Source organism: Protopterus annectens, chromosome 10.part0, assembly GCF_019279795.1.
Source record: "Protopterus annectens isolate FY-2018-M chromosome 10.part0, PAN1.0, whole genome shotgun sequence".
In the NCBI taxonomy this organism is placed as follows: domain Eukaryota; kingdom Metazoa; phylum Chordata; order Ceratodontiformes; family Protopteridae; genus Protopterus; species Protopterus annectens.
Genome location: NC_056744.1, coordinates 1,837,558,558 through 1,837,584,764, shown reverse-complemented (window position 1 = coordinate 1,837,584,764; position 26,207 = coordinate 1,837,558,558). Strand labels below are relative to the sequence as shown.

The following is a 26,207-nucleotide window of genomic DNA, read 5'->3' as shown; positions in this document are numbered from 1 at the left end:
CATATAATTGTGTATTACCCTAGTTTGACAACTTATTCAGCAACAAACCACCACCAAATCCCAAAGTATTCAGACCAAACCTATTGCTCAACTCACCACTGTCACTCTTCTATATGATTACTGAGATGCAGAAACATTTTCTTTCTGCATTAAAACACCAAATACTTCCTTCAGGCTATCCCCATAATCTTTATACTCCTTAAGAGTAACATTGAACCCAACCAGGCACAGCTATTCCCTTTCCTTAACATCAGAACTACTTCCTTCGTACACTGACCTGTGCCCTCCTCAATGCACATAGCATCAGAAACAAGCTACACCACATAAGTGCTCTGATTTCCCAGCATGACCTAGACATTCTAGCAGTCACAGAATCCTGAATCAAGAAAACTCCCTGAACTTCCAGCACTTTCTAACCCCCTAAAAGTGTGTCAGGGATGTCAGACCAGGCAAATGTTCAGGTGGAGGTTCTCTAATTATGTAGAAAACTAACCTAAACCCAAAAGTCATTGCCCAAGGAAACTTCTAAGACTCTTGTCCTAATTGGATTCTCTTACATATTTTAAATAATTTATATTTTATATATGTATTATATCTTATAGTATTAATACTAATTTATTATTTATTTTATGAAATCTATCAGTTCTGATTGCTACAGCCTATCTACCACTTCCTGCTTCCCTAAATAAATTCAAATCACTCATCACTAATCATTAATAACTAATAATATAATCATTCTAGGTGACTTCAATGTTAATTACCCTGACCCTGTTTTATCTAATAGGAGTATTCTCCTAGAAGACCTTGGTCTCCTTGAACTGACAAAAGAACCCACAAGACCCAACCTCAGGTCCTCCAAACACTCCTCACTGGACTTGATTATTACAAACGTACCAAACTCCAGTGCCAACATAAACATTCTGCTAGCATCGCTAAGTCACCACTGCTCAATTGCCTTTACAGTTGTCAACCATCCTATAAAACTACCACCAATATTAAAAACCTACAGAACCAGAGTAGGACTAATACAGAAAAACTCGGAACTTTTCTCACAGCCCACAAGTGGAACCATATACTCATCTAACATGACCCTAATACAGCTTAAATGACTTTGTACTCCAGCTGCAAGACAAATTCTTTCCACTTATCCACAAGCTTTATAAACCAAGAAAAACACCAATGGTTAATGCAAGAAGGAATGTACAAAGTCACAAACAGTAACAATTTAAGATTTAAGTACAGTGTAGAAATGAAAGATGAAGAGGTCAAATTATCAGAGAATGGATGTAGAACCTGTAACTCTGATGTGCATATTTTATGCAGGTCATGTTAAACCTTTCTGGACTACTCTTTTTTATATTAATAAACTGTTATTGTGTCTCTTATAGGCCTTCAACAAATTGCTGCACTGAAACCCCCAAGGGCAATAAAGACCCACCTTCCATTTCAGCTTGTGCCTCAGTCTTTCTGGGAGCAAAATTGTAAGGTAGGCCTGTCTTACTGTATGTTTTATTATCAGCATTTTACAGAAGTGCAGGCATTTATGAGCTGTTTGCTTGTTTACTACTGTATCACCCCCTTCAAACTGATGGTGAGTGCTTTATGGTAATGTTATCCATCATATATGATGGGCGACACTGTTCCATTATCCCCCACACACAGGGGAAGGTATGACGTGCTGCAGTTATCCATCATATATGAGAAGGTACAAGATTGTTCAGTTGTCACCACTCAGCTCTCCCAAATTCCTATTGATGCTCTTGTTTCTGTACTACCCTGCTTGGCCTCAGACCTCGAATTACCTCATGGGAAAATATTCTTTTTCCAAGGAATGTTTGCTTTATCTTGTCAGCAGTGCTGAGTGAGATTCGTGAGCTGTTGTGATGTGTTCTTTAGCTGTAACTTCCCCATCCAGGAGAGACAGGGCTGCAACAGAGGGTGCACAATCACATACATGCACACATCCATGATAACTACAGAACTCTGCACTTCTTGGCATCCCAAAGTGCTGTATCTGGTGGTCCATTTGGACTGTCATGCCAGTGCCTGTCTGTCCAACAGGCAGATCCCGAGCAGCAGAACATGGACACCACCTTTCCCTGATATGCACAAGCTGAGATAAGCCATGCACTCACACACTCTCAGCAGTCCCTACTCAGCTCCTTTACCTCTATAGCGTGTAGTTAAATCTGGGCTATTGTGGCTGCATGGTCTTCCACACACTAGTGTCACCTTTGTATGTTCACTTGCACACCTTGAGCATGTCTGTGACTGCTATGCCTAAAGTAGGTCCTTTAGCATTATCCATGTTAGCAAAGAGACAGACAGATACCACTGTCATTGAGACCATAGTCAACACTGCATTTGACAGGTGAGCATTTTACACTGTTTTTGTAGAAAGAAACAGGCAAACATGCAGGAAAACATACAAAGTGGCCCTTCACATTTGTGGACATCATATTGTTCGGTTGCTCTTCATATTGGTAGGACGTAAACACTGTACTAATTGCATCAACAATAAAATAATGGGAGTTATACTCCACTGGTGTATGCCACATCGGGGGGGGGGGGCAAACTGCAGTACTGTTTCAGTGTCCCCTCTACATCAATGGGAGATGACATTTTGCCACTGTCTTACACACTGTGGGGGCAGCTATACTGTGTCACTGTGTCCCCCTCCAATCCCACACACAAAGTGAAAGCATGTTATCGTTCCCCACATGGGGGGGGTGTTACAGTACTGTTTCACTGTGCCCCCCTCCACTCACACACAGACATGAAGAGACAGTATGTTATCGTTCTCCACACTGGGGGTGGCACAGTACTGTGTCACTGAGCCCCCCACTCACACATAAAGTGACAGTATGTTATTGGTCTCCATACTGGGGGGGTGAGTACTGTTTCACTGTGCCCCCTCCACTCACACACACAAACACACATGAAGAGACAGTATGTTATCATTCACCACACTGGGGGTGATACAGTGCTGCGTCAGTGTGCCTCCCCTCAACTCACACACAGAAAGTGACAGCACATTATCATTCACCAAACTGGGGGGTATACAGGACTGTGTAGCTGTGCCCTCCCTCCACTCACAGACAGAAAGTGACAGTATGTGATCCTTCTCCACACTGGGGGAGATACAGTACTGTGTCACTGTGCCCCCCTCCACTCACACACACATGAAGTGACAGTATGTTATCATTTACCACACTGGGGGTGATACAGTACTGTGTCAGTGTGCCTCCCCTCAACTCACACACAGAAAGTGACAGCACATTATCATTCACCAAACTGGGGGGTATACAGGACTGTGTAGCTGTGCCCTCCCTCCACTCACAGAAAGAAAGTGACAGTATATTATCTTTCTCCACACTGGGGGAGATACAGTACTGTGTCACTGTGCCCCCCTCCACTCACACACACATGAAGTGACAGTATGTTATCATTCACCACACTGGGGGTGATACAGTACTGTGTCACTATGACTCTGTCCACTAACACACTGAAAGTGACAGCACATTATCATTCACCAAACTGGGGGGTGTACAGTACTGTGTCACTGTGCTCCTGTCCACTCACACACACATGAAGTGACAGTATGTTATCGTTCACCAAACTGGGGGGTGTGCAGTACTGTGTCACTGTGCTGCCCCCTCCACTCACACACAGAAAGTGACAGTATGTTATTGTTCTCCACACTGGGGGTGATACGGTACTCTGTCACTGTGCCCCCCCCACTCAGACACATGAAGTGACAGTATGTTATTGGTCTCCACACTGGGGGGTGTTAGAGTACTGTGTCACTGAGCCCTCCCTCAACTCACACACACAAAGTGACAGTACATTATTGTTCTCCACACTGAGGGGGGTGATAGGGGACTGCATCACTGTACCCCCCTCCACTCTCACATATAAGGTGACAGTACGTTATCATTCTCCACACTGGGAGGGTGTTACAGTACAGTGTCACTATGCCCCCCTCCACTCACACACAGACAAACACACAAAGTGACAGTATGTTATCATTCACCACACTGAGGAGGGGTTACAGTACTGTGTCACCATGCCCTCCTCCACTCGCACCCACAAAGTGACAGCACGTTATATTTCATCAAACTGAGGGGTGTACAGGACTGTGTTACTATGCACTCCCTCCACTCACACACAGAAAGTGACAGTATGTTATCATTCTCCACACTGGGAGGTGTTACACTACTGTGTTGCTGTTCCCCCCCTCAACTCTCACTCACAAAGTGACAGTATGTTATCATTATCCACACTGGGAGGTGTTGCACTACTGTGTAGCGGTGCCCCCCCCCTCAACTCACACACACAAAGTGACAGTACATTATCGTTCTCCGTACTGGAGGTGATAGAGTACTGTGTCACTGAGCCCCCCTCTACTCACACACAAAGTGAAAGTATGTTATCTTTCACCACACTGGGGGGTGTTACAGGACTATGTCATTGTCCTTCTGCACATGATGTTGACCCTGTGTCATTGTCCTTTTTATTGGGGGTGGTTGCAGTTCTATGTTAGGGAGTGATGCTGTATTTTGTGTTCTTCATGTTTGTGAAAGCCGTGATTGTGTGGCAGAGAACAGAACAGTATCAGAGGGGAGGGGTGTGGCACTGGCTGTCCTCCATACAAACTTGAGTAGCACTGTTGTCCAAATCTACACATTGTCAGGTAAATTTTCTGATTCTTCCATGCAACAAGGAGTATTATATTGTTATATTACCCTCTACACTGGAGGTTGGGACTGTGATGCTATGCACATCCACACTGGGGATGAGTGCATTAGTGTATCATTACTCTCCGCACACATAAAGGTGTGTTAGTGTCCCATTATTCTCTGCAGGCATACCGGTGTGTTAGTGTCCCATTGCACCCTGCACACATGCAGGTGTGTTTGCATATGATTACTCTCCACACATATATAGTTGTGTTAGTGTACCATTACTCTCCACACACATACAGGTGTGTTAGTGTTTCATTACTCTCTGCACACATGCAGGTGTGTTAGTGTACCATTACTCCCCATATACATACAGGTGTGTTAGTGTACCATTACTCTCTACACACATACAGGTGTGTTAGTGCACCATTACTCTCCACACATATACAGGTATTTTGTGTATGATTACTTTCCAAGCACATACAGGTGTGTTTGTGTATGATTACTCTAACACACATACAGGTATGTTAGTGTACCATTATTCTTCACACACATACAGGTGTGTTAGTGTGCCATTATTCTCGCACACATACAGGTGTGTTTGTGTATGATTACTCTAACACACATACAGGTATGTTAGTATACCATTATTCTTCACACACATACAGGTGTGTTAGCATACTGTTACTTTCCACACACATAGAGGTGTTTTGTGTATAATTACTCTCCACACACATACAGGTGTGTTAGTGTACCATTATTCTCTGCACACATACAGGTGTGTCAGTATACTATTACTCTCTGCAAGCATACAGGTGTGTGTTAGTCTACCATTACTCTCCACACACATACAGGTGGGTTAGTGTAATATAACTCTCTGTACACATACAGGTGTTTTAGTGTACCATTGCTGTCCGCATACATACAGGTGTGATAGTGTATCATTAGTCTCCACATGCATACAAGTGTGTTAGTGTACTATTACTCTCCACACAAATACAGGGGATACTGATACTCTGTCCTCCACACTAGAAGATACAGTGATGTTTGCCCTCCTTACACCAAGGGTTCCCATTGTACCACAGTCACCTTACTTTACATGAATAGCTGTGATAATGTGCTGTTGTCTAACCCATTAAGGGAATGATAGTGATACATTCTCATTGTCCTACACACTGGAGGGAGGTGCTAGTCTGCCACTGTCCTCCACAGTTTGGTAGGGTGTTGTACTGTGCCACTCTCCTCTCTTATATGACATTATTAGGTTTGGGGCTGTTTACTTTGCAATATGACCATCCTGGTAGACCAGAGTTCTGTTCTGAACTTGGATCAGCAGCACTAAAGCATTATCTCCATCCAGTGATTCAAATGATTATTGAAAAAGGTATTATTCTGAGGAACATGTTCCTTTTCAGTGGAAAATGTTTATTTATTTATGTATTTATTTTCACATCTGTTTTTAATGCCATTCCCCCTCCAGACATCCCATGTGCATGTACTACCATGTGCACCATCCACCACACACATCCCATGTGCACATATTACCATGCACACAATGTACACACTACTGACAATCTACATACATGCATGTATTACCATGTGCACCATCCACTGCAGACATCCCATGTGCATGTATTTCCATGTGCATCATCCACTGCAGACATCCCATGTGCATGTATTACCATGCAGATTATGTACACACTACAGACAATCTACATACTTGCATGTATTACCATGTGCACAATCCACTGCATACATTCCACATGCATATATTACCATGCACATTATTTACACACTACAGGCAATCTACATACATGCATGTATTTCCAGGTGCACCATCCACTGCTGACATCCCATGTGCTAGTATTACCATGTGCACCATCAACTGCAGACATTCCATGTGCATGTATTACCATGTGCAACATCCACTGCAGACATCCCATATGCATGTATTACCATGTACAATATCCGCTGCAGACATCCCATCCACATGTATTACCATATGCAACATCCACTGCAGACATTGCATGTGTATGTATTACCATGCACACAATGTACAGACTACAATCTACATGTATGCATGTATTACCATATGCATAATCCACTGCAGACATTCCATGTGCATGTATTACCATGTGCAACATCCACTGCAGACATCCCATATGCATGTATTACCATGTACAATATCCACTGCAGACAGCCCATCCACATGTATTACCATATGCAACATCCACTGCAGACATTGCATGTGTATGTATTACCATGCACACAATGTACAGACTACAATCTACATGTATGCATGTATTACCATGTGCACCATCCACTGCAGACATCCCATGTGCATGTATTTTACCATGTGCACCATCCACAGCAGACATCCCATGCACATGTATTACCATGTGCACCATCCACTGCAGACATCCCATGTACGTGTATTACCATGCACACAATGTACAGACTACAGACAATCTACATACAAGCATGTATTACCATGTGCTCCATCCACTGCAGACATCCCATGTGCATGTATTACCATGTACCCCATCCACTGCAGACATCCCATGTGCATGTATTACTATGCACAAAATGTACACACTACAGGCAATCTACACAAATAGGATCATAGGAAGTTACTAGGCTATTGGCCCTGAGGCCCATACAAGCCTAGCCAGGAATTTAACCCATGTTTCAACACATCAGCACCCTATGTCACTGTGCAGCAAGGACACAAGTGGAATCCCAGGGATGTATTTTCTGTTTCCCATCCAGTTATACAGGTTGCCCTTAAAAAGGGTTAATGAGGTACTCTGCTTTACGTGGAGAGGGAGTCTATTCCACTAAATAGGGAATCTGTGGGACACATATCTGTCCTGCCAACAAGTCCTATTGATGTCACAGGCCAGGTTTAGGTCATATGTGCAGGTTACTTGAGTGGAGCTTGACTTGTGGATATGCAACAGTCCCATCAGGGTTGGGTCTGAGATTGCTTTGCATGTCAGACAGAGGTCACCTCTGAGGAGTCTGTAGGAGACTGAGTAGAGGGACAGGGATTTTAGCTTATCTGTGTAAGGTAGATGTTTGAGGCCCTGGATTCTCTGGGTGAGGAAACTGTGGTGTCTGCAGCTGCTGCATGAGCTTTGTGAGGTACATGCTGAAAGGGGCATTGTACTCAATAATGGGTTTTATAAGGGAAGAATACAAAGATGTTATGACCACCTTGTCCTTACTAATGAGGTGGGCCATGAAGAAAGCTTTCTGTACAATGGAGGCAATATGGTGGTCAAAAGTCAGTTTGCTATCAACCTGGATGCCCAATTCCCTCATGACTAATTGCATGCTTAGAACCTTATTATCAATGTGATAATTTGTGGGGATGTCACTCTTCTCAAAAGGGATGATGCTGCATTTTTTGGCATTCAGTTTGAGGCCATGTTTCTGGCACCAGTCATTTCCTTGGGTGAGACCCTCTTGGAGGATGCCCACATCACCAGGGGAATTGATGATAGCACCCAGCTTGCAGTCATCTGCAAACTTGGTCAGCCATAGCCCACTAGATTTGGCCTGCACCTCTAAGATGTATATCCCAAGCAGCAGAGGCCCCAAGACTGATTGCTTTGGTGCACCACTTGTTACGGGTCTTCTACTTGAGGTGGCTTCCCCTAGTTTGACTAGGTGGGGTCTATCAGTGAGCAAGTTTGCTACCCATCTGGTAACATATTGATTGATGCCTAGTTGAGAGAATTTATCTATTATACCTGAGTGGGGAATAGTACCGGAGGCCTTGGCCAGGTCAAGGTAGGTGGTGTGCACTGTTTTTCCCTCGTCTATGGCCTTGGTGACTGTCTCAAAAAAGTCAACCAAATTTAACAGGAATGACCTCCCCTTGACAAAACCAAGCTGTGTGGGATCAAGTGTCTGGAGGTTGCCAATGTCCTTGTTAACAAGGTCCATGATAATCCACACCATGGCCTTGCAGATCCGGCTAGTGAGGCTGCTGGGTCTATTATTTCCTGGATTAGTGGACATTCCACCTTTGTGCAAAAGGATGATAGTGGCTGTCCCCCACTCAGCTGGGATGAAGCCAGTACTCAGGCTTTGGTTGAATAGGGTGCCTAATGATGCTGCAAGTTCCTGCCAGAGTTCATGTAGGATGCAGCTTGGGATGTTATCAGTTCCTATGGAGGCTGTATTTTTTGCCTTTGAGAGGGCAGTGATGACTTGCTGCCTAAAGATAAGGGGAGGGGGGCAGGTACTGGGATGTCATGTTTTACTGATGGGGGGACAGAGGAGTGAAGTTTTCACTGAACCTGTCTGCCAGCAGGTTGGCTATATCTACAGCGTATGAGTATGTGGTTCTGAAAAGATCTGGGTGCTTCTCTTGAAATTGTGGAGATATGTGAAGAAGGCCTTATGATAGTCTTTAGTAGATGTGGCCAGTTTGGACTTGAAGTTTGCTTTGGAGGATTTCACTAATGTTCTTATTTGCTTGTTCAGGCTAATGAGAGATTACTTCCAATTGGGCACCTGCTTCTTCTTTGTCCAGGACAGCATTTTTTTCCTTTTATTACAGAGTTTATTTATTGTACATGTCCACCAGACAAGTTTGCTCTTCCTTGAGGAAGATGATTTCATCCTGTGTGGTATTCCTGATTCAATGCAGCTGTATAAATGCTCATATAGTACTTTGGTGTAGGATTGGGCATATGTACCAGTTCCTAAGGAGGGGGAGGGGGCTGTGAAGTTGTTTATACCTTCCCTGTGGAGGTTGTAATCAGCTTTGGAGAAGTTTTTTTTGTTTGACCCTAGCTAGTGGGGGGTCAGGGGAGATGGTGACTTTGGAAGTGACTGCTTTGTTGTTGGATCTTACCGGGGATGATGATGCTGTAGGGAAGCTGCAGTGGTTACTCATATTGGTAAATACCAAGCCCACAAGATATTCTCACCTCTTGTGGGGGTGTCAACCAACTGGTCCAAGGCATTTCCATTGATAAAATCAAGGAATCTCTGGGCATTTGTGTTTTGGCATGAGTATTTCTTCTAGTCTATGGTTGGATAGTTAAAGTCACCCAGGATCAGGGTAAAGGATTTAATCTTGATAGATTTAAAGAGGTCCAGATAGGTGGAGTGGGCATCTTGAGTCAAAGTTGGAGGCCTATAGCTAGCTATGATTTGAATAGGGGTCTGGTCAATTGTTAACTGCACCCGGAGTGCTTCCTGTGTATCATACTGTTTGACCAGCCTACATGTATGTATGTCATATATATAATATATATATATATATATATATATATATACATATATATATATATATATATATTGCAACTCCACCTCCCTTTCTTTTGCTGCCCATGGTTTGGGGTCTGAATGAATGATAGGATTAGTAACCTGGTATGGCTGGGGTGCTCTCCACAGCTTTGAACCAGGTTTCTGTGACTTGCACAAATGTTAGCTTCTTCTAGGGTTAAGAATGCTTGCAATGAGTGCAGTTTCATGTTTAGACTCCTAGCATTTAGCAGCATGACCTTTAATTTACATTTTGATGAAATGTTCATGTTGTTAGTTCTGACCTCATGGCATTGCCTAAAAAAGGCACTATGGGGGGAGGCAAGAGCCTTTGCCAGGAGCCTGCAGCCCAAGGGAAACAGATGCAGGCCATCTCTAGCAAAGCATCATGGTTTGTCAATCATGTCATCCTAGGCTGTCAGGTACTGGATCCGCTTGGAATGACACCAGAAACTAAGCCAGTTGTTAATGTCATCATTTTATTTGCATTGAGGCATCATTCTGGGTGATGGTAGAATGCTGCTTAAGGCTAGGAACTTATCTGCCTGGGACACATATTCAGTGAGCCCGATCATTTCTCTCTTCATATAGTCCAGGGAGGTATGTCTCAAGACATTCCCTCCAACATGGACTATGACAGAGTCATAACAGTACCTGTTGAGAGACTTGAGTGCATTGGTGTTATGGCAGATTCTGGCACCCGACAAACAACTAACTGTGACTTTCTCTTTATCCAGCCTGGTGAGGGGCACATCTGTGCATCTCACAATGGAGTCTCCTATGACTAATATGTTGGATTTATGTTTAGGCCTTAGTAGCCATGAGATGCAGGTGTGTGGACTATGTGTGTGGTGTGGTGGGCAATGGAGTTCGTGTGCATTTATGCCTTGGAGGTCTCTTTTGTTTGGGTATGCTTTTGTTGAGTGCACCATCCACTGTAACCATCTCATGTGTATGTATTGTCATGTGCACCATCCACTGCAGACATCCCATGTGTATGTATTGCTATGTGCACCATCCACGCAGACATCCCACGTGCATGTATTGCCATGTGCACCATCCACTACAGACATCCCATACGCAAGTATTACCATGCTCACCATCCACTGCAGACATCTCACATGCATGTATTACCATGCACCCCATGTACACACTATAGACAATCTACATACATGTATGTATTACCGTGTGCACCATCCACTGCAAACATCCCACATGCATGTATTACCATGTGCACCATCTACTCCAAACATCTCAAATGCATGTGTTAGCATGTGCACCATCCACTGCAGACATCCCATGTGCATGTATTGCCATGTGCACCATCCATGCAGACATCCCACATGCATGCATTGCCATGTGCACCATCCACTGCAGACATCCCATACGCAAGTATTACCATGTGCACCATCCACTGCAGACATCTCACATGCATGTATTACCATGCACCCCATGTACACACTATAGACAATCTACATACATGTATGTATTACCGTGTGCACCATCCACTGCAAACATATCACATGTATGTACTACTGTGTGCACCATCTACTGCAAATATCCCACATGCATGTATTACCATGTGCACCATCTACTGCAGACATATTATGTGCATTTTTTACCGTGTGCACCATCCACTGCTGACATCCCATACACCTGTATTACCATGCACACAATGTACACACTACAGACAATTTACATAAATGCATGTATTACCAGGTGCACCTTCCACTGCAGACATCCCATGTGCATGTATCACCATGTACAACATCCACTGCAGACATCCCATGTGCATGTATTACCATGCACACAATTTACACACTACATACAATCTACATGCATGCATGTATTACCATGTGTACCACTCACTGCAAACATCTCATGTACATATAACCATGCACACTATGTATACTGTAGACAATCTATATGCATGTATTATGATGTGCACACCATCCACTGCAGACAAACCACATACATATATTACTAAATATGCACTATTCTGTGCAAGCTACATGTATCCATTACCCTGTCATGCCATCCACTGCAGGCAATTTATCTGCAGGTATTACCATGAACACAGTGTTCACTGCAGGCAATCTATGTGCATATAATATACGTATATGTATTACTATGTGTATACTGCCTAGTATAGCTGATTTGCCTGTGTGTATTGCCATGTGTGCACTTTCCACTGCATATTATACATCTGCCTGCATATGCTGCCAGGTACCCACTATCTACTGCCTGACATGCAGCCATGTACATACCACCCATGCACTGCATCCCATCAGCCTGTATGTGCTGTACCATCCACTGCAGGTGATCTACAGTTAGTACTACAGCAGGCACCTTCCTTTGCAGATGATTTGCCTGCACATGCTGCCATGTGCCAACCATGCAGCCTCTGCATGTACCAGCATGTGTACACTGCAGATGATCTGCCTACATTCACTGCCATGTGCCAACCATGCAGCCTCTGCATGTACCAACATGTGTACACTGCAGATGATCTGCCTACATTCACTGCCATGTGCCAACCATGCAGCCTCTGCATGTACCAGCATGTGTACACTGCAGATGATCTGCCTACATTCACTGCCATGTGCCAACCATGCAGCCTCTGCATGTACCAACATGTGTACACTGCAGATGATCTGCCTACATTCACTGCCATGTGCCAACCATGCAGCCTCTGCATGTACCAGCATGTGTACACTGCAGATGATCTGCCTACATTCACTGCCATGTGCCAACCATGCAGCCTCTGCATGTACCAGCATGTGTACACTGCAGATGATCTGCCTACATTCACTGCCATGTGCCAACCATGCAGCCTCTGCATGTACCAACATGTGTACACTGCAGATGATCTGCCTACATTCACTGCCATGTGCCAACCATGCAGCCTCTGCATGTACCAACATGTGTACACTGCAGATGATCTGCCTACATTCACTGCCATATGCACACTGTCTACCGCAGATGATTTACTTTTCCATGCTACTGTGTGTAGACCATCTAAACTTGTCTATGCATGTGTAGACCATCTATGACAGACCATCTGCCTGCAAATGCTACTATGTGCACAGTATGCAGTCACTGGAGACAACATGTTTGTAAGTCAACATACTTTTGCCTGTCTAAGTTAAAACTCCTGGCTCCAAATGAAGCCATAGCTATGTAGGAAGCCTACCCTCCACCGGGGGAGGTTGCAAGGCAGCATTTAAGCCTCTCTTTCTCACCCCCCTTGGTTGAGTCCTTCATTCCCTGAGACCATTACATGACCATAAATCTTGTGAGACACAGCTAGGGCTCTTTTCCTCTTAGCCACTGAACTAGTTATTGGCTCATTCTGTTGTAATTTAAGCAAGATCCATGTTTTATTCAGTAATTATGAGGCAAATGTTTTGTGGTCACTGAGCACAGCTAGGTATACTATCAAATGAACAACAGACATCAAATATATAAGTAAAAATAGCAGTGAGTAAGTGAAACAGAACACTGTTCCATGCATCACATCTCTGTATATGTGATTGGAATTTCATCTTTATTTGCCTTCTCTACAAATGACCAAAAGTCATTTTACAAGTATAATAAAGCACATCTGAGGGGGGTATAAAGGATTGGAATGAATTATTTAAGAGGCACAGGGATACTTGACTATAGATTATATAACACTACAGAACAATTTATAATCCTTTAATGCACAGCTTTTTATCACTTATATATACCGTCTTGTAACATTTTATGTCTTGTTTTTAGGTGATCTACGTTGCAAGGAATGCAAAAGACAATCTTGTTTCCTATTACCATTTTGAGCGCATGTGTTTAGTAGAACCTGAACCTGGGACTTTTGAAGAATTTTTCATGAAGTTTATCGCAGGAAGGGGTAAGTTTTTTGTACTCCTTTAAAAAGTGACTGAACTACCAGTTACAGAATGACATAAAATAAACCTCAATGCTAGTTATTAGCACTGGTGGTCATTTCAGCTAAATAGCATCAACTATTGAGATAGACAGGATGCTGTTACACTGAGGCTTAACCTCCTTCCCTCCTCACCTATGTGTTCTTTAGTATTATATCTCAGCACCATATCAAGAGACAGAAAATGTAGATGTAATCCCAGGTTCTCATTTTCCTCATCCATGCTGATATTATGCTCTGGAACCATTTTTTGTTCCTTTTTTGCGTCAATGGTGCTGGTCTGTTGGTCAGATGCCAGGCTCTGGTTCTACCTGAATATGAGTTAATCCATGATAGCAATTAGTGTCCACCCACCCACCTGCACTGCCTGTAGCATCCCTCTTCTCAGGGTTCACTGTCCTCACTGCCCATAGCATCCCTCTTCTCAGGGACACACTGCGTGTAGCATCCCTCCTCTCAGTGTTCGCTGCCCTGTTAACAGTGACTGTTCTTATTAAATCCACAGCATAATGCCATGATGTGGATCCACACTGCCTGTAGCATCCCCCATCTCAGGGTTCGCTGCCCTGCTAACTGTGACTGTTCTTATTAAATCCACAGAATAATGCCATGATGGTGATCCACACTGCCTGTAGCATACCTTGTTTCAGGGTTCGCTGCCATGCTAACTGTGACTGTTCTTATTAAATCCACAGCATAATGCCATGATGTGGAATCGCACTGCCTGTAGCATCCCTATTCTCAGGGTTCACTGCCCTGCTAACTGTGACAGTTCTTATTAAATCCACGGCATAATACCATGATGTGGATCTGCACTGCCTGTAGCATCCTTTTTCTCAGGGTTCACCGTCCTCACTGCCTGTAGCATCTCTGTCCTCAGGGCCACACTGCCTGTAGCATCCCTCCTCTCAGGGATCACTGCCCTGCTAACTGTGACTGTTCTTATTAAATCTACAGCATAATGCCATGATGTGGACCCACACTGCCTGTAGCATCCCTCTTCTCAGAGTTCACTGCCCTGCTAACTGTGACTGTTCTTATTAAATCCACAGCATAATGCCATGATGTGGATTCGCACTGCCTGTAGCATCCCTCTTCTCAGGCTTCGCTATCCTGCTAACTGTGACTGTTCTTATTAAATCCACAGCATAATGCCATGATGTGGATCCGCACTGCCTGTAGCATCCCACTTCTCAGGGTTCACTTCCCTGCTGTGACTATTCTTACTAAATCCATAACATAATGCCATGATGTGGATCTACACTGCCTGTAGCATCCCTCTTTGCAGGGTTCGCTGCCCTGCTAATTGCGACTGTTCTTATTAAATCCACAGCATAATGCCATGATGTGGATCTACACTGCCTGTAGCATCCCTGTTCACAGGGTTTGCTGCCCTGCTAATTGTGAGTATTCTTATTAAATCCACAGTATAATGCCATGATGTGGATCGACACTGCCTGTAGCATCCCTCTTCACAGGGTTCGCTACCCTGCAAAGTCTGACTGTTCTTATTAAATCCACAGCATAATGCCATGATGTGGACCTGCACTTCCCGTAGCATCCCTCTTCACAGAGTTCACTGCCCCGCTAACTGTGACTGTTCATATTAAAGCCACAGCATAATGCTATGATGTGGATCCGCACTGCCTGTAGCATCCCTCTTTTCAGGGTTCGCTGCCCTGCTGTGACTGTTTTTATTAAATCCACAGCATAATACCATGATGTGGATCCATACAGCTAGTAGCATCCCTTTGTGCAGGGTTCGCTGCACTGCTAACTGTGATTGTTCTTATTAAATGCAAAGCATAATGCGATGATGTGGATCCACACGGCCTGTAGAATCCCTCTTCTCAGGGTTCGCTGCTCTGCTGTGACTGTTCTTATTAAATCCACAGGATAATGCCATGATGTGGATCTGCACTGCCTGTAGCATCCCTCTTCACAGGGTTCACTGTCCTCACTGCCTGAAGCATCCCCCTTCTCAGGGCCGCACTGCCTGTAGCATCCCTCTTCTCAGGGCCACACTGCTGGTAGCATCCCTCCTCTCTGGGTTCGTTGCCCTGCTAACTGTGACTGTTCTTATTAAATCCACAGCATAATACCATGATGTGGACCTGCACTTCCTGTAGCAACCCTCTTCTCAGGGTTCGCTGCTCTGTTAACTGTGACTGTTCTTATTAAATCCGCAGCATAATGCCATGATGTGGAATTACACTGCCTGTAGCATCCCTCTTCTCAGGGTTTACTGCCCTGCCAACTGTGACTGTTTTTATTAAATCCACAGCATAATGCCATGATGTGGACCTGCACTGCCTGTAGCATCCCTCTTCTCAGGGTTCACTGCCCTGCCAACTGTGACTGTTCTTATTAAATCCACAGCATAATGCCATTATGTGGATCTGCACTGCCTGTAGCATCCCCCTTCTCAGGGCTCGCTGCCCTGATAATTGTGACTATTCTTATTAAATCCACAGCAAAATGCCACGATGTTGATCCATACTACCTGTAGCATCCCTCGTCTCAAAGTTCACTGCCCTGCTAACTGTGACTGTTCTTATTAAATCCACAGCATAATGCCATGATGTGGACCCACACTTTCTGTAGCATCCCTCTTCTCAGGGTTCGCTGCCCTGCTATGACTGTTCTTATTAAATCCACAGTGTAATGCCATGATTTGGATCTGCACTGCCTGCAGCATCCCTCTTCTCAGGGTTCACTGCCCTGCTAACTGTGACTGTTCTTATTAAATCCACAGCGTAATTCGATGATGTGGCTCTGCACTGCATGTAGCATCCCTATTCTCAGGGTTTGCTGCCCTGCCAACTGTGAATGTTCTTATTAAATCCACAGCATAATGCCATGATGTGGATCCACACTGCCTGTAGCATCCTGCTTCTCAGGGTTCGCTGTCCTGCTAACTGTGATTGTTCTTATTAAATCCACAGCATAATGCCATGATGTGGACCCGCACTGCCTGTAGCATCCCTCTTTTCAGGGTTCACTGCCCTGATAACTGTGACTGTTCTTATTAAATCCACAGCATAAGGCCATGATGTGGAGCCTCACTGCCTTCAGCATCCCTCTTCTCAGGGATTGCTGTCCTGGCAACTGTGACTGTTCTTATTAAATCCACAGCATAAGGCCATGATGTGGGTCCACAGCATAATGTCTTGACTTGGATCCACACTGCCTGTAGCATCCCTGTTCTTAGGGTTCGCTGCCCTGCTGTAACTGTTCTTATTAAATCCACAGCATAATGCCATGATGTGGATCCACACTGCCTGTAGGATCCCTCTTCTAAGGTTTCACTGCCTTGCTAACTGTGACTGCTCTTATTAAATTCGCATCATAATGCCATGATGTGCATCCACACTGACGGTAGCATCCCTCTTCTCGGGGTTCACTGCCCTGCTAACTGTGAAATTTCTTATTAAATTTAAAGCATAATGCCATGATGTGGACCCGCACTGCATGTAGCATCCCTCTTCTCAGGGTTTGCTGCCCTGTTAACTGCGACTGTTCTTATTAAATTCACAGCATAATGCCATTATGTGAATCTCCACTGCGTGTAGCATTCCTCTTCTCAGGGTTCGCTGCCCTGCTAACTGTGACTGTTCTTATTAAATCCACAGCAAAATGCCATGATGTGGATCCACACTGCTTGTAGAAACCCTCTTTGCAGGGATCACAGCCTTGCTTACTGTGACTGTTCTTATTAAATCCACAGCATAATGCCATGATGTGGACCCACACTTCCTGTAGCATCCCTCTTCTCAGGGTTCGCTGCCCCGCTATGACTGTTCTTATTAAATCCACAGTGTAATGCCATGATTTGGATCTGCACTGCCGGTAGCATTCCTCCTCTCAGGGTTAGCTGCCCTGCTAACTGTGACTTTTCTTATTAAATCCACAGGATAATTCCATGATGTGGACCTGCACTGCCTGTAACACCCCTCTTCTCAGGCTTTGCTGCCCTGCTAACAGTGACTGTTCTTATTAAATCCACAGCATAATGCCATGATGTGGATCTGCACTGCCTGCAGCATCCCTCTTCTCAGGGTTCGCTGCCCTGCTAACTGTGACTGTTCTTATTAAATCTACAGCGTAATTCCATGATGTGGCTCTGCATTGCCTGAACCAACCCTATTCTCAGGCTTCGCTGCCCTGCTAACAGTGACTGTTCTTATTAAATCCACAGCATAATGCCATGTTGTGGAATCGCACTGCCTGTAGCATCCCTCTTCTCAGAGTTCACTGTCCTGCTAACTGTGACTGTTCTTATTAAATCCACAGCATAATACCATGATGTGGATCTGCACTGCCTGTAGCATCCCTCCTCTCAGGGATTGCTGCCCCGCTAACTGTGACTGTTCTTATGAAATCCACAGCATATTGCCATGATGCGGACCCGCACTGCCTGTAGCATCCCTCTTTGCAGGGTTCGCTGCCCTGCTAACTGTGACTGTTCTTATTAAATCCACAGCATAATGCCATGATGTGGATCCACACTGCCTATAGCATCCCTCTTCATAGGGTTCACTGCCCTTCTAACTGTGACTATTCTTATTAAATCCACAGTATAATGCCATGATGTGGATCGACACTGCCTGTAGCATCCCTCTTCACAGGGATTGCTGCCCTGCTGTGACTGTTCTTATTAAATCCACAGCATAATGCCATGATGTGGACCCGCACTTCCTGTAGCATCCCTCTTCATAGGGTTCGCTGCCCTACTAACTATGACTATTCTTATTAAATCCACAGTATAATGCCATGATGTGGATCGACACTGCCTGTAGCATTCCTCTTCTCAGGGTTCACTGCCCTGTGAACTGGGACTGCTCTTTTTAAATCCACAGCATAATGTCTTGACTTGGATCCACACTGCCTGTAGCATCCCTGTCCTTAGGGTTCACTGCCCTGCTGTAACTGTTCTTATTAAATCCACAGCATAATGCCATGATGTGGATCCACACTGCCTGTAGGATCCCTCTTCTAAGGTTTCGCTGCTTTGCTAACTGTGACTGCTCTTATTAAATTTGCATCATAATGCCATGATGTGCATCCACACTGACGGTAGCATCCCTCTTCTCAGGGTTCACTGCCCTGCGAACTGTGACTGTTCTTATTAAATCCACAGCATAATGCCATGATGTGGACCCACACTTCCTGTAGCATCCCTCTTCTCAGGGTTCGCTGCCCCGCTATGATTGTTCTTATTAAATCCACAGTGTAATGCTATGATTTGGATCTGCACTGCCGGTAGCATTCCTCCTCTCAGGGTTAGCTGCCCTGCTAACTGTGACTTTTCTTATTAAATCCACAGGATAATGCCATGATGTGGATATGCACTGCCTGTAACACCCCTCTTCTCAGGCTTTGCTGCCCTGCTAACAGTGACTGTTCTTATTAAATCCACAGCATAATGCCATGATGTGGATCCGCACTGCCTGCACCATCCCTCTTCTCAGGGTTCGCTGCCCTGCTAACTGTGACTGTTCTTATTAAATCTACAGCGTAATTCCATGACGTGGCTCTGCATTGCCTGAAACACCCCTATTCTCAGGCTTCGCTGCCTTGCTAACAGTGACTGTTCTTATTAAATCCACAGCATAATGCCATGTTGTGGAATCACACTGCCTGTAGCATCCCTCTTCTCAGGGTTCACTGCCCTGCTAACTGTGACTGTTCTTATTAAATCCACAGCATAATGCCATGATATGGCTCCGCACTGCCTGTAGCATCCCTCTTCTCAGGGTTCACTGCCCTGCTAACTGTGACTGTTCTTGTTAAATCCACAGCATAATGCCATGATGTGGATTCACACTGCCTGTCGTATCCCATTTCTCAGGGTTCGCTGCCCTGTTGTGACTGTTTTTACTAAATACATAGCATAATGCCATGATGTGGATCCACACTGCCTGTAGCATCCCTCTTCTCAGGGTTCGCTGCCCTGCTAACTGTGACTGTTCTTATTAAATCCACAGCGTAATTCCATGACATGGCTCTGCACTGCATGTAGCATCACTATTCTCTGGGTTCGCTGCCCTGCTAACTGTGACTGTTCTTATTAAATCCACAGCATAATGCCATGATGTGGATCCACACTGCCTGTAGCATCCCTCTTCTCAGGGTTCACTGCCCTGCTAACTGTGACTGTTCTTATTAAATCCACAGCATAATGCCATGATGTGGATCCGCACTGCCTGTAGCATCCCTCTTCTCAGGGTTCACTGCCCTGCTAACTGTGACTGTTCTTATTAAATCCACAGCATAATGCCATGATGTGGATCGACACTGCCTGTAGCATCCCTTTTCGCAGGGTTCGCTGCCCTGCTAACTGTGACTGTTCTTATTAAATCTACAGCATAATGCCATGATGTGGATCCACACTGACTGTAGCATCCCCCTTCACAGGGATTGATGTCATGCTTACTGTGACTATCCTTATTAAATCCACAGCATAATGCCATGATTTGGACCGACACTCCTTGTAGCATACCTCTTCTCAGGGTTCTCTGCCCTGCTAACTGTGACTATTCTTATTAAATTCACAGCATAATGCCATGATGTGGATCCACACTGCCTGTAGCATCCCTCTTCTCAGGGTTCACTGCCCTGCTAACTGTGACTGTTCTTATTAAATCCACAGCATAATGCCATGATATGGAGCTGCAGTGCGTGTACCATCCCTCTTCTCAGGGTTCACTGCCCTGTGAACTGGGACTGTTCTTTTTAAATCCACAGCATAATGCCTTGACTTGGATCCACACTGCTTCTAGCATCCCTGTTCATAGCGTTCGCTTACCTGCTGTAACTGTTCTTATTAAGTCCACAGCATAATGCCATGATGTGGATCTGCACTGCCTGTAGCATCCATCTTTTACGGGTTCACTGCCTTGCTAACTGTGACTGCTCTTATTAAATTCGCAGCATAATGCCATGATGTGAATCCACACTGCCTGTAGCATTCCTCTTCTCAGGGTTCGCTGCCCTGCTAACTGTGACTGTTCTTATTAAATCCACAGCATAATGCCATGGTGTGGATCCACACTGCCTGTAGCAACCCTCTTTGCAGGGATCACTGCCTTGCTTACTGTGACTGTTCTTATTAAATCCACAGCATAATGCCATGATGTGGATCCACACTTCCTGTAGCATCCCTCTTCTCAGGGTTCGCTGCCCTGCTAACTGTGACTGTTCTTATTAAATCCACAGCATAATGCCATGATGTGGATCCGCACTGCTTATACCATTCCTTCTCTCAGGGTTCGCTGCCCTGCTGTGATTTTTCTTATTAAATCCACAGCAAAATGCCATAATGTGGATATGCACTGCCTGTAACACCCCACTTCTTAGGCTTCGCTGCCCTGCTAACAGTGACTGTTCTTATTAAATCCACAGCATAATGCCATGATGTGGATCCGCACTGCCTGCAGCATCCCTCTTCTCAGGGTTCGCTGCCCTGCTATCTGTGACTGTTCTTAATAAATCTACAGCGTAATTCCATGACGTGGCTCTGCACTGCATGTAACATCACTATTCTCAGGGTTTGCTGCCCTGCCAACTGTGAATGTTCTTATTAAGTCCACAGCATAAAGCCATGATGTAGATCCCCACTGCCTGTAGCATCCCTCTTCTTAGGGTTCGCAGCCCTGCTTACTGTGACTGTTCTTATTAAATCCACAGCATAATGCCATGATGTGGACCTGCACTGCCTGTAGCACCCCTTCTCTCAGGGTTCACTGCCCTGCTAACTGTGCCTGTTCTTATTAAATCCACAGCATAATGCCATGATGTGGGTCCGCACTGCCTGTAGCATCCCTCTTCTCAGGATTCGCTGCACTGCTAACTGTGACTGTTCTTATTAAATCCACAGCATAATGCCATGATGTGGATCTGCACTGCCTGTAGCATCCCTCTTCTCAGGGTTCGCTGCCCTGCTGTGACTGTTCTTATTAAATCCATAGCATAATGCCCTGATGTGGACCCACACTGCCTGTAGTAACCCTATTCTCAGGGTTCACTGACCTGCTAACTGTGACTGTTCTTATTAAATCCACAGAATAATGCCATGAAGTCAATCCCCACTGCCTGTAGCATCCCTCTTGTCAAGGTTCTGTGCCCTGATAACTGTGACTGTTCTTATTAAATCCACAGCAGAATGCCATGGTGTGGACCTGCACTGCCTGTAGCATCCCTCTTCCCAGGGTTCTCTGCCCTGCTAACTGTGACTGTTCTTATTAAATCCATAGCATAATGCCATGATGTCGATCCACACTACCTGTAGCATCCATTTTCTCAGGGTTTGCTGCCCTACAAACTGTGACTGTTCTTATTAAATCCACAGCATAATGCCATGATGTGGATCCACACTGACTGTAGCATCCCCCTTCTCAGGGTTCACTGCCCTGCTAACTGTGACTGTTCTTATTAAATCCACAGCATAATGGCATGATGTGTATCCACAATTCCTATAGCATCCCTCTTCTCAGAATTCGCTGCCCTGCTACCTGTGGCTGTTCTTATTAAATCAACAGCATAATGCCATGATGTGGACCCCCCACTGCCTGTAGCATCCCTGCGCTCAGGGTTCTCTGCCGTGCTAACTGTGACGGTTCTTATTAAATCCACAGCATAATGCCATGATGTGGATATGCACTGCCTGTAACACCCCTCTTATAAGGCTTCGCTGCCCTGCTAACAGTGACTGTTCTTATTAAATCCACAGCATAATGCCATGATGTGGATCCACACTGCCTGCAGCATCCCTCTTCTCAGGGTTCACTGCCCTACTAACTGTGACTGTTCTTATTAAATCTACAGTGTAATTCCATGACGTGGCTCTGCACTGCATGTAGCATCCCTATTCTAAGGGTTCGCTGTCCTGCTAACTGTGATTGTTCTTATTAAATCCACAGCATAATGCCATGATGTGGACCCGCACTGTCTGTAGCATTCCTCTTCTCAGGGTTCACTGCCCTGCTAACTGTGACTGTTCTTATTAAATCCATAGCATAATGGCATGATGTGTATCCACAATTTCTATAGCATCCCTCGTCTCAGGGTTCGCTGCCCTGCTTACTGTGACTGTTTTTATTAAATTTACAACATAATGCCATGATGTGGACCTGCACTGCCTGTAACATCCCTCCTCTCAGGGTTCGCTGCCTTGCTAACTGTGACTGTTCTTATTAAATCCACAGCATAAAGCCATGATGTGGTTCCCCACTGCCTGTAGCGTCCCTCTTCTTAGGGTTTTCAGCCCTGCTTACTGTGACTGTTCTTATTAAATCCACAGCATAATGACATGATGTGGACCTTCACTGCCTGTAGCATCCCTTCTCTCAGGGTTTGCTGCCCTGCTAACTGTGACAGTTCTTATTAAATCCACAGCATAATGCCATGATGTGGACCTGCACTGCCTTCAGCATCCCTCTTCTCATGGTTTGCTGTCCTGGCAAATGTCACTGTTCTTATTAAATCCACAGCATAATGGAATGATGTGGATCCGCACTGCCTGTAGCATCCCTCTACTCTGGGTTTGCTGCCCTGACAACTGTGACTGTTCTTATTAAATCCACAGCATAATGCCATGATGTGGGTCTGCACTGCCTGTAGCATCCCTCTTCTCAGGATTTGCTGCCCTGCTAAATGTGACTGTTCTAATTAAATCCACAGCATAATGCCATGATGTGGATCCACACTTCTTGTAGCGTCCCTCTTCTCAGGGTTCACTGCCCTGTGAACTGGGACTGTTCTTTTTAAATTCACAGCATAATGCCTTGACTTGGATCCACACTGAATGTAGCATTCCTCTTCATAGGGTTCGCTGCCCTGCTGTAACTTTTCTTTTTAAATCCACAGCATAATACTTTGACTTGGATCCACACTACCTGTAGCATCCCTCTTCTCAGGCTTCACTGCCCTGCTCACTATGACTGTTCTTATTAAATCCACAGCATAATGCCATGATGTGGACCCGCACTGCCTGTAGCATCCCTATTCTCAGGGTTCACTACCCTGCAAACTCTGACTGTTCTTATTAAATCCACAGCAAAATGCCATGATGTGGGCCTGCACTGCCTGTAGCATCCCTCTTCTCAGGGTTCGTTGCCCTGCTAACTGTGAATGTTCTTATTAAATCCACAGCATAATGCCATGATGTGTCCTGCACTGCCTGTAGCATTCCTCTTCTCAGGGTTCACTGCCCTGCTAACTGTGACTGTTCTTATGAAATCCACAACATAATGCCATGATGTGGATCAACACTGCCTGTAGCATCCCTTTTCTCAGGGTTTGCTGCCCTGATAACTGTCACTGTTCTTATTAAATCCACAGCATAATGCCATGATGTGGATCCGCACTGCCTGTAGCATCCTGCTTCTCAGGGTTCACTGTCCTGCTAACTGTGATTGTTCTTATTAAATCCACAGCATAATGCCATGATGTGGACCCATACTGCCTGTAGCATCCCTCTTCTCAGGGTTCACTGCCCTGCTAACTGTGACTGTTCTTATTAAATCCACAGCATAATGGTATGATGTGTATCCACAATTCCTATAGCATCCCTTTTCTCAGAATTCACTGCCCTGCTACCTGTGACTGTTCTTATTAAATCAACAGCATAATGCCATGATGTGGACCCCCAGTGCCTGTAGCATCCCTGCTCTCAGGGTTCTCTGCCGTGCTAACTGTGACGGTTCTTATTAAATCCACAGCATAATGCCATGATGTGGATATGCACTGCCTGTATCACCCCTCTTATAAGGCTTCGCTGCCCTGCTAACAGTGACTGTTCTTATTAAATCCACAGCATAATGCCATGATGTGGATCCACACTGCCTGCAGCATCCCTCTTCTCAGGGTTCACTGCCCTACTAACTGTGACTGTTCTTATTAAATCTACAGCGTAATTCCATGACGTGGCTCTGCACTGCATGTAGCATCCCTATTCTCAGTGTTTGCTGCCCTGCCAACTGTGAATGTTCTTATTAAGTCCACAGCATAATGCCATGATGTGGATCCGCACTGCCTGTAGCATCCTGCTTCTCAGGGTTCGCTGTCCTGCTAACTGTGATTGTTCTTATTAAATCCACAGCATAATGCCATGATGTGGACCCGCACTGTCTGTAGCATTCCTCTTCTCTGGGTTCACTGCCCTGCTAACTGTGACTGTTCTTATTAAATCCACAGCATAATGGCATGATGTGTATCCACAATTCCTATAGCATCCCTCTTCTCAGACATCGCTGCCCTGCTAACTGTGACTGTTCTTATTAAATCAACAGCATATTGCCATGATGTGGATCCCCACTGCCTGTAGCATCCCTCGTCTCAGGGTTCGCTGCCCTGCTTACTGTGACTGTTTTTATTAAATTTACAACATAATGCCATGATGTGGACCCGCACTGCCTGTAACATCCCTCCTCTCAGGGTTCGCTGCCTTGCTAACTGTGACTGTTCTTATTAAATCCACAGCATAAAGCCATGATGTGGTTCCCCACTGCCTGTAGCGTCCCTCTTCTTAGGGTTTTCAGCCCTGCTTACTGTGACTGTTCTTATTAAATCCACAGCATAATGACATGATGTGGACCTTCACTGCCTGTAGCATCCCTCTTCTCAGGGTTCACTGCCCTGCTGTGACTGTTCTTATTAAATCCACAGCATAATGCCATGATGTGAATCCACACTGCCTGTAGCATCCCTCTTCTCAGGGTTCACTGCCCTGCTGTGACTGTTCTTATTAAATCCACAGCATAATGCCATGATGTGGATCCACACTGCCTGCAGCATCCCTCTTCTCAGGGTTCGCTGCCCTACTAACTGTGACTGTTCTTATTAAATCTACAGCGTAATTCCATGATGTGGCTCTGCACTGCCTGTAGCATCCCTATTCTCAGTGTTTGCTGCCCTGCCAACTGTGAATGTTCTTATTAAGTCCACAGCATAATGCCATGATGTGGATCCACACTGCCTCTAGCATCCTGCTTCTCAGGGTTCGCTGTCCTGCTAACTGTGATTGTTCTTATTAAATCCAGAGCATAATGCCATGATGTGGACCCGCACTGTCTATAGCATTTCTCTTCTCAGGGTTCACTGCCCTGCTAACTGTGACTGTTCTTATTAAATCCACAGCATAATGGCATGATGTGTATCCACAATTCCTATAGCATCCCTCTTCTCAGACTTCGCTGCCCTGCTAACTGTTACTGTTCTTATTAAATTAACAGCATATTGCCATGATGTGATCCGCACTGCCTGTAGCATCCCTCTTCTCAGGGTTCGCTGCCTTGCTGTGACTGTTCTTATTAAAT

General features: G+C 45.0%; 1 protein-coding gene across 1 annotated transcript in view; it reads left to right on the top strand.

The window, feature by feature from the left end:
- LOC122814090 (sulfotransferase 1C1-like) overlaps positions 1–26,207 on the top strand; it is a 198,196-nt gene that overhangs the window by 74,417 nt on the left and 97,572 nt on the right. Inside the window, exons 4-5 of the mRNA XM_044086700.1 lie at positions 1,389–1,486; positions 13,728–13,854. Of these exons, the coding sequence (XP_043942635.1) occupies positions 1,389–1,486; positions 13,728–13,854 (225 nt within the window). The remainder of the gene's footprint in view (positions 1–1,388; positions 1,487–13,727; positions 13,855–26,207) is intronic.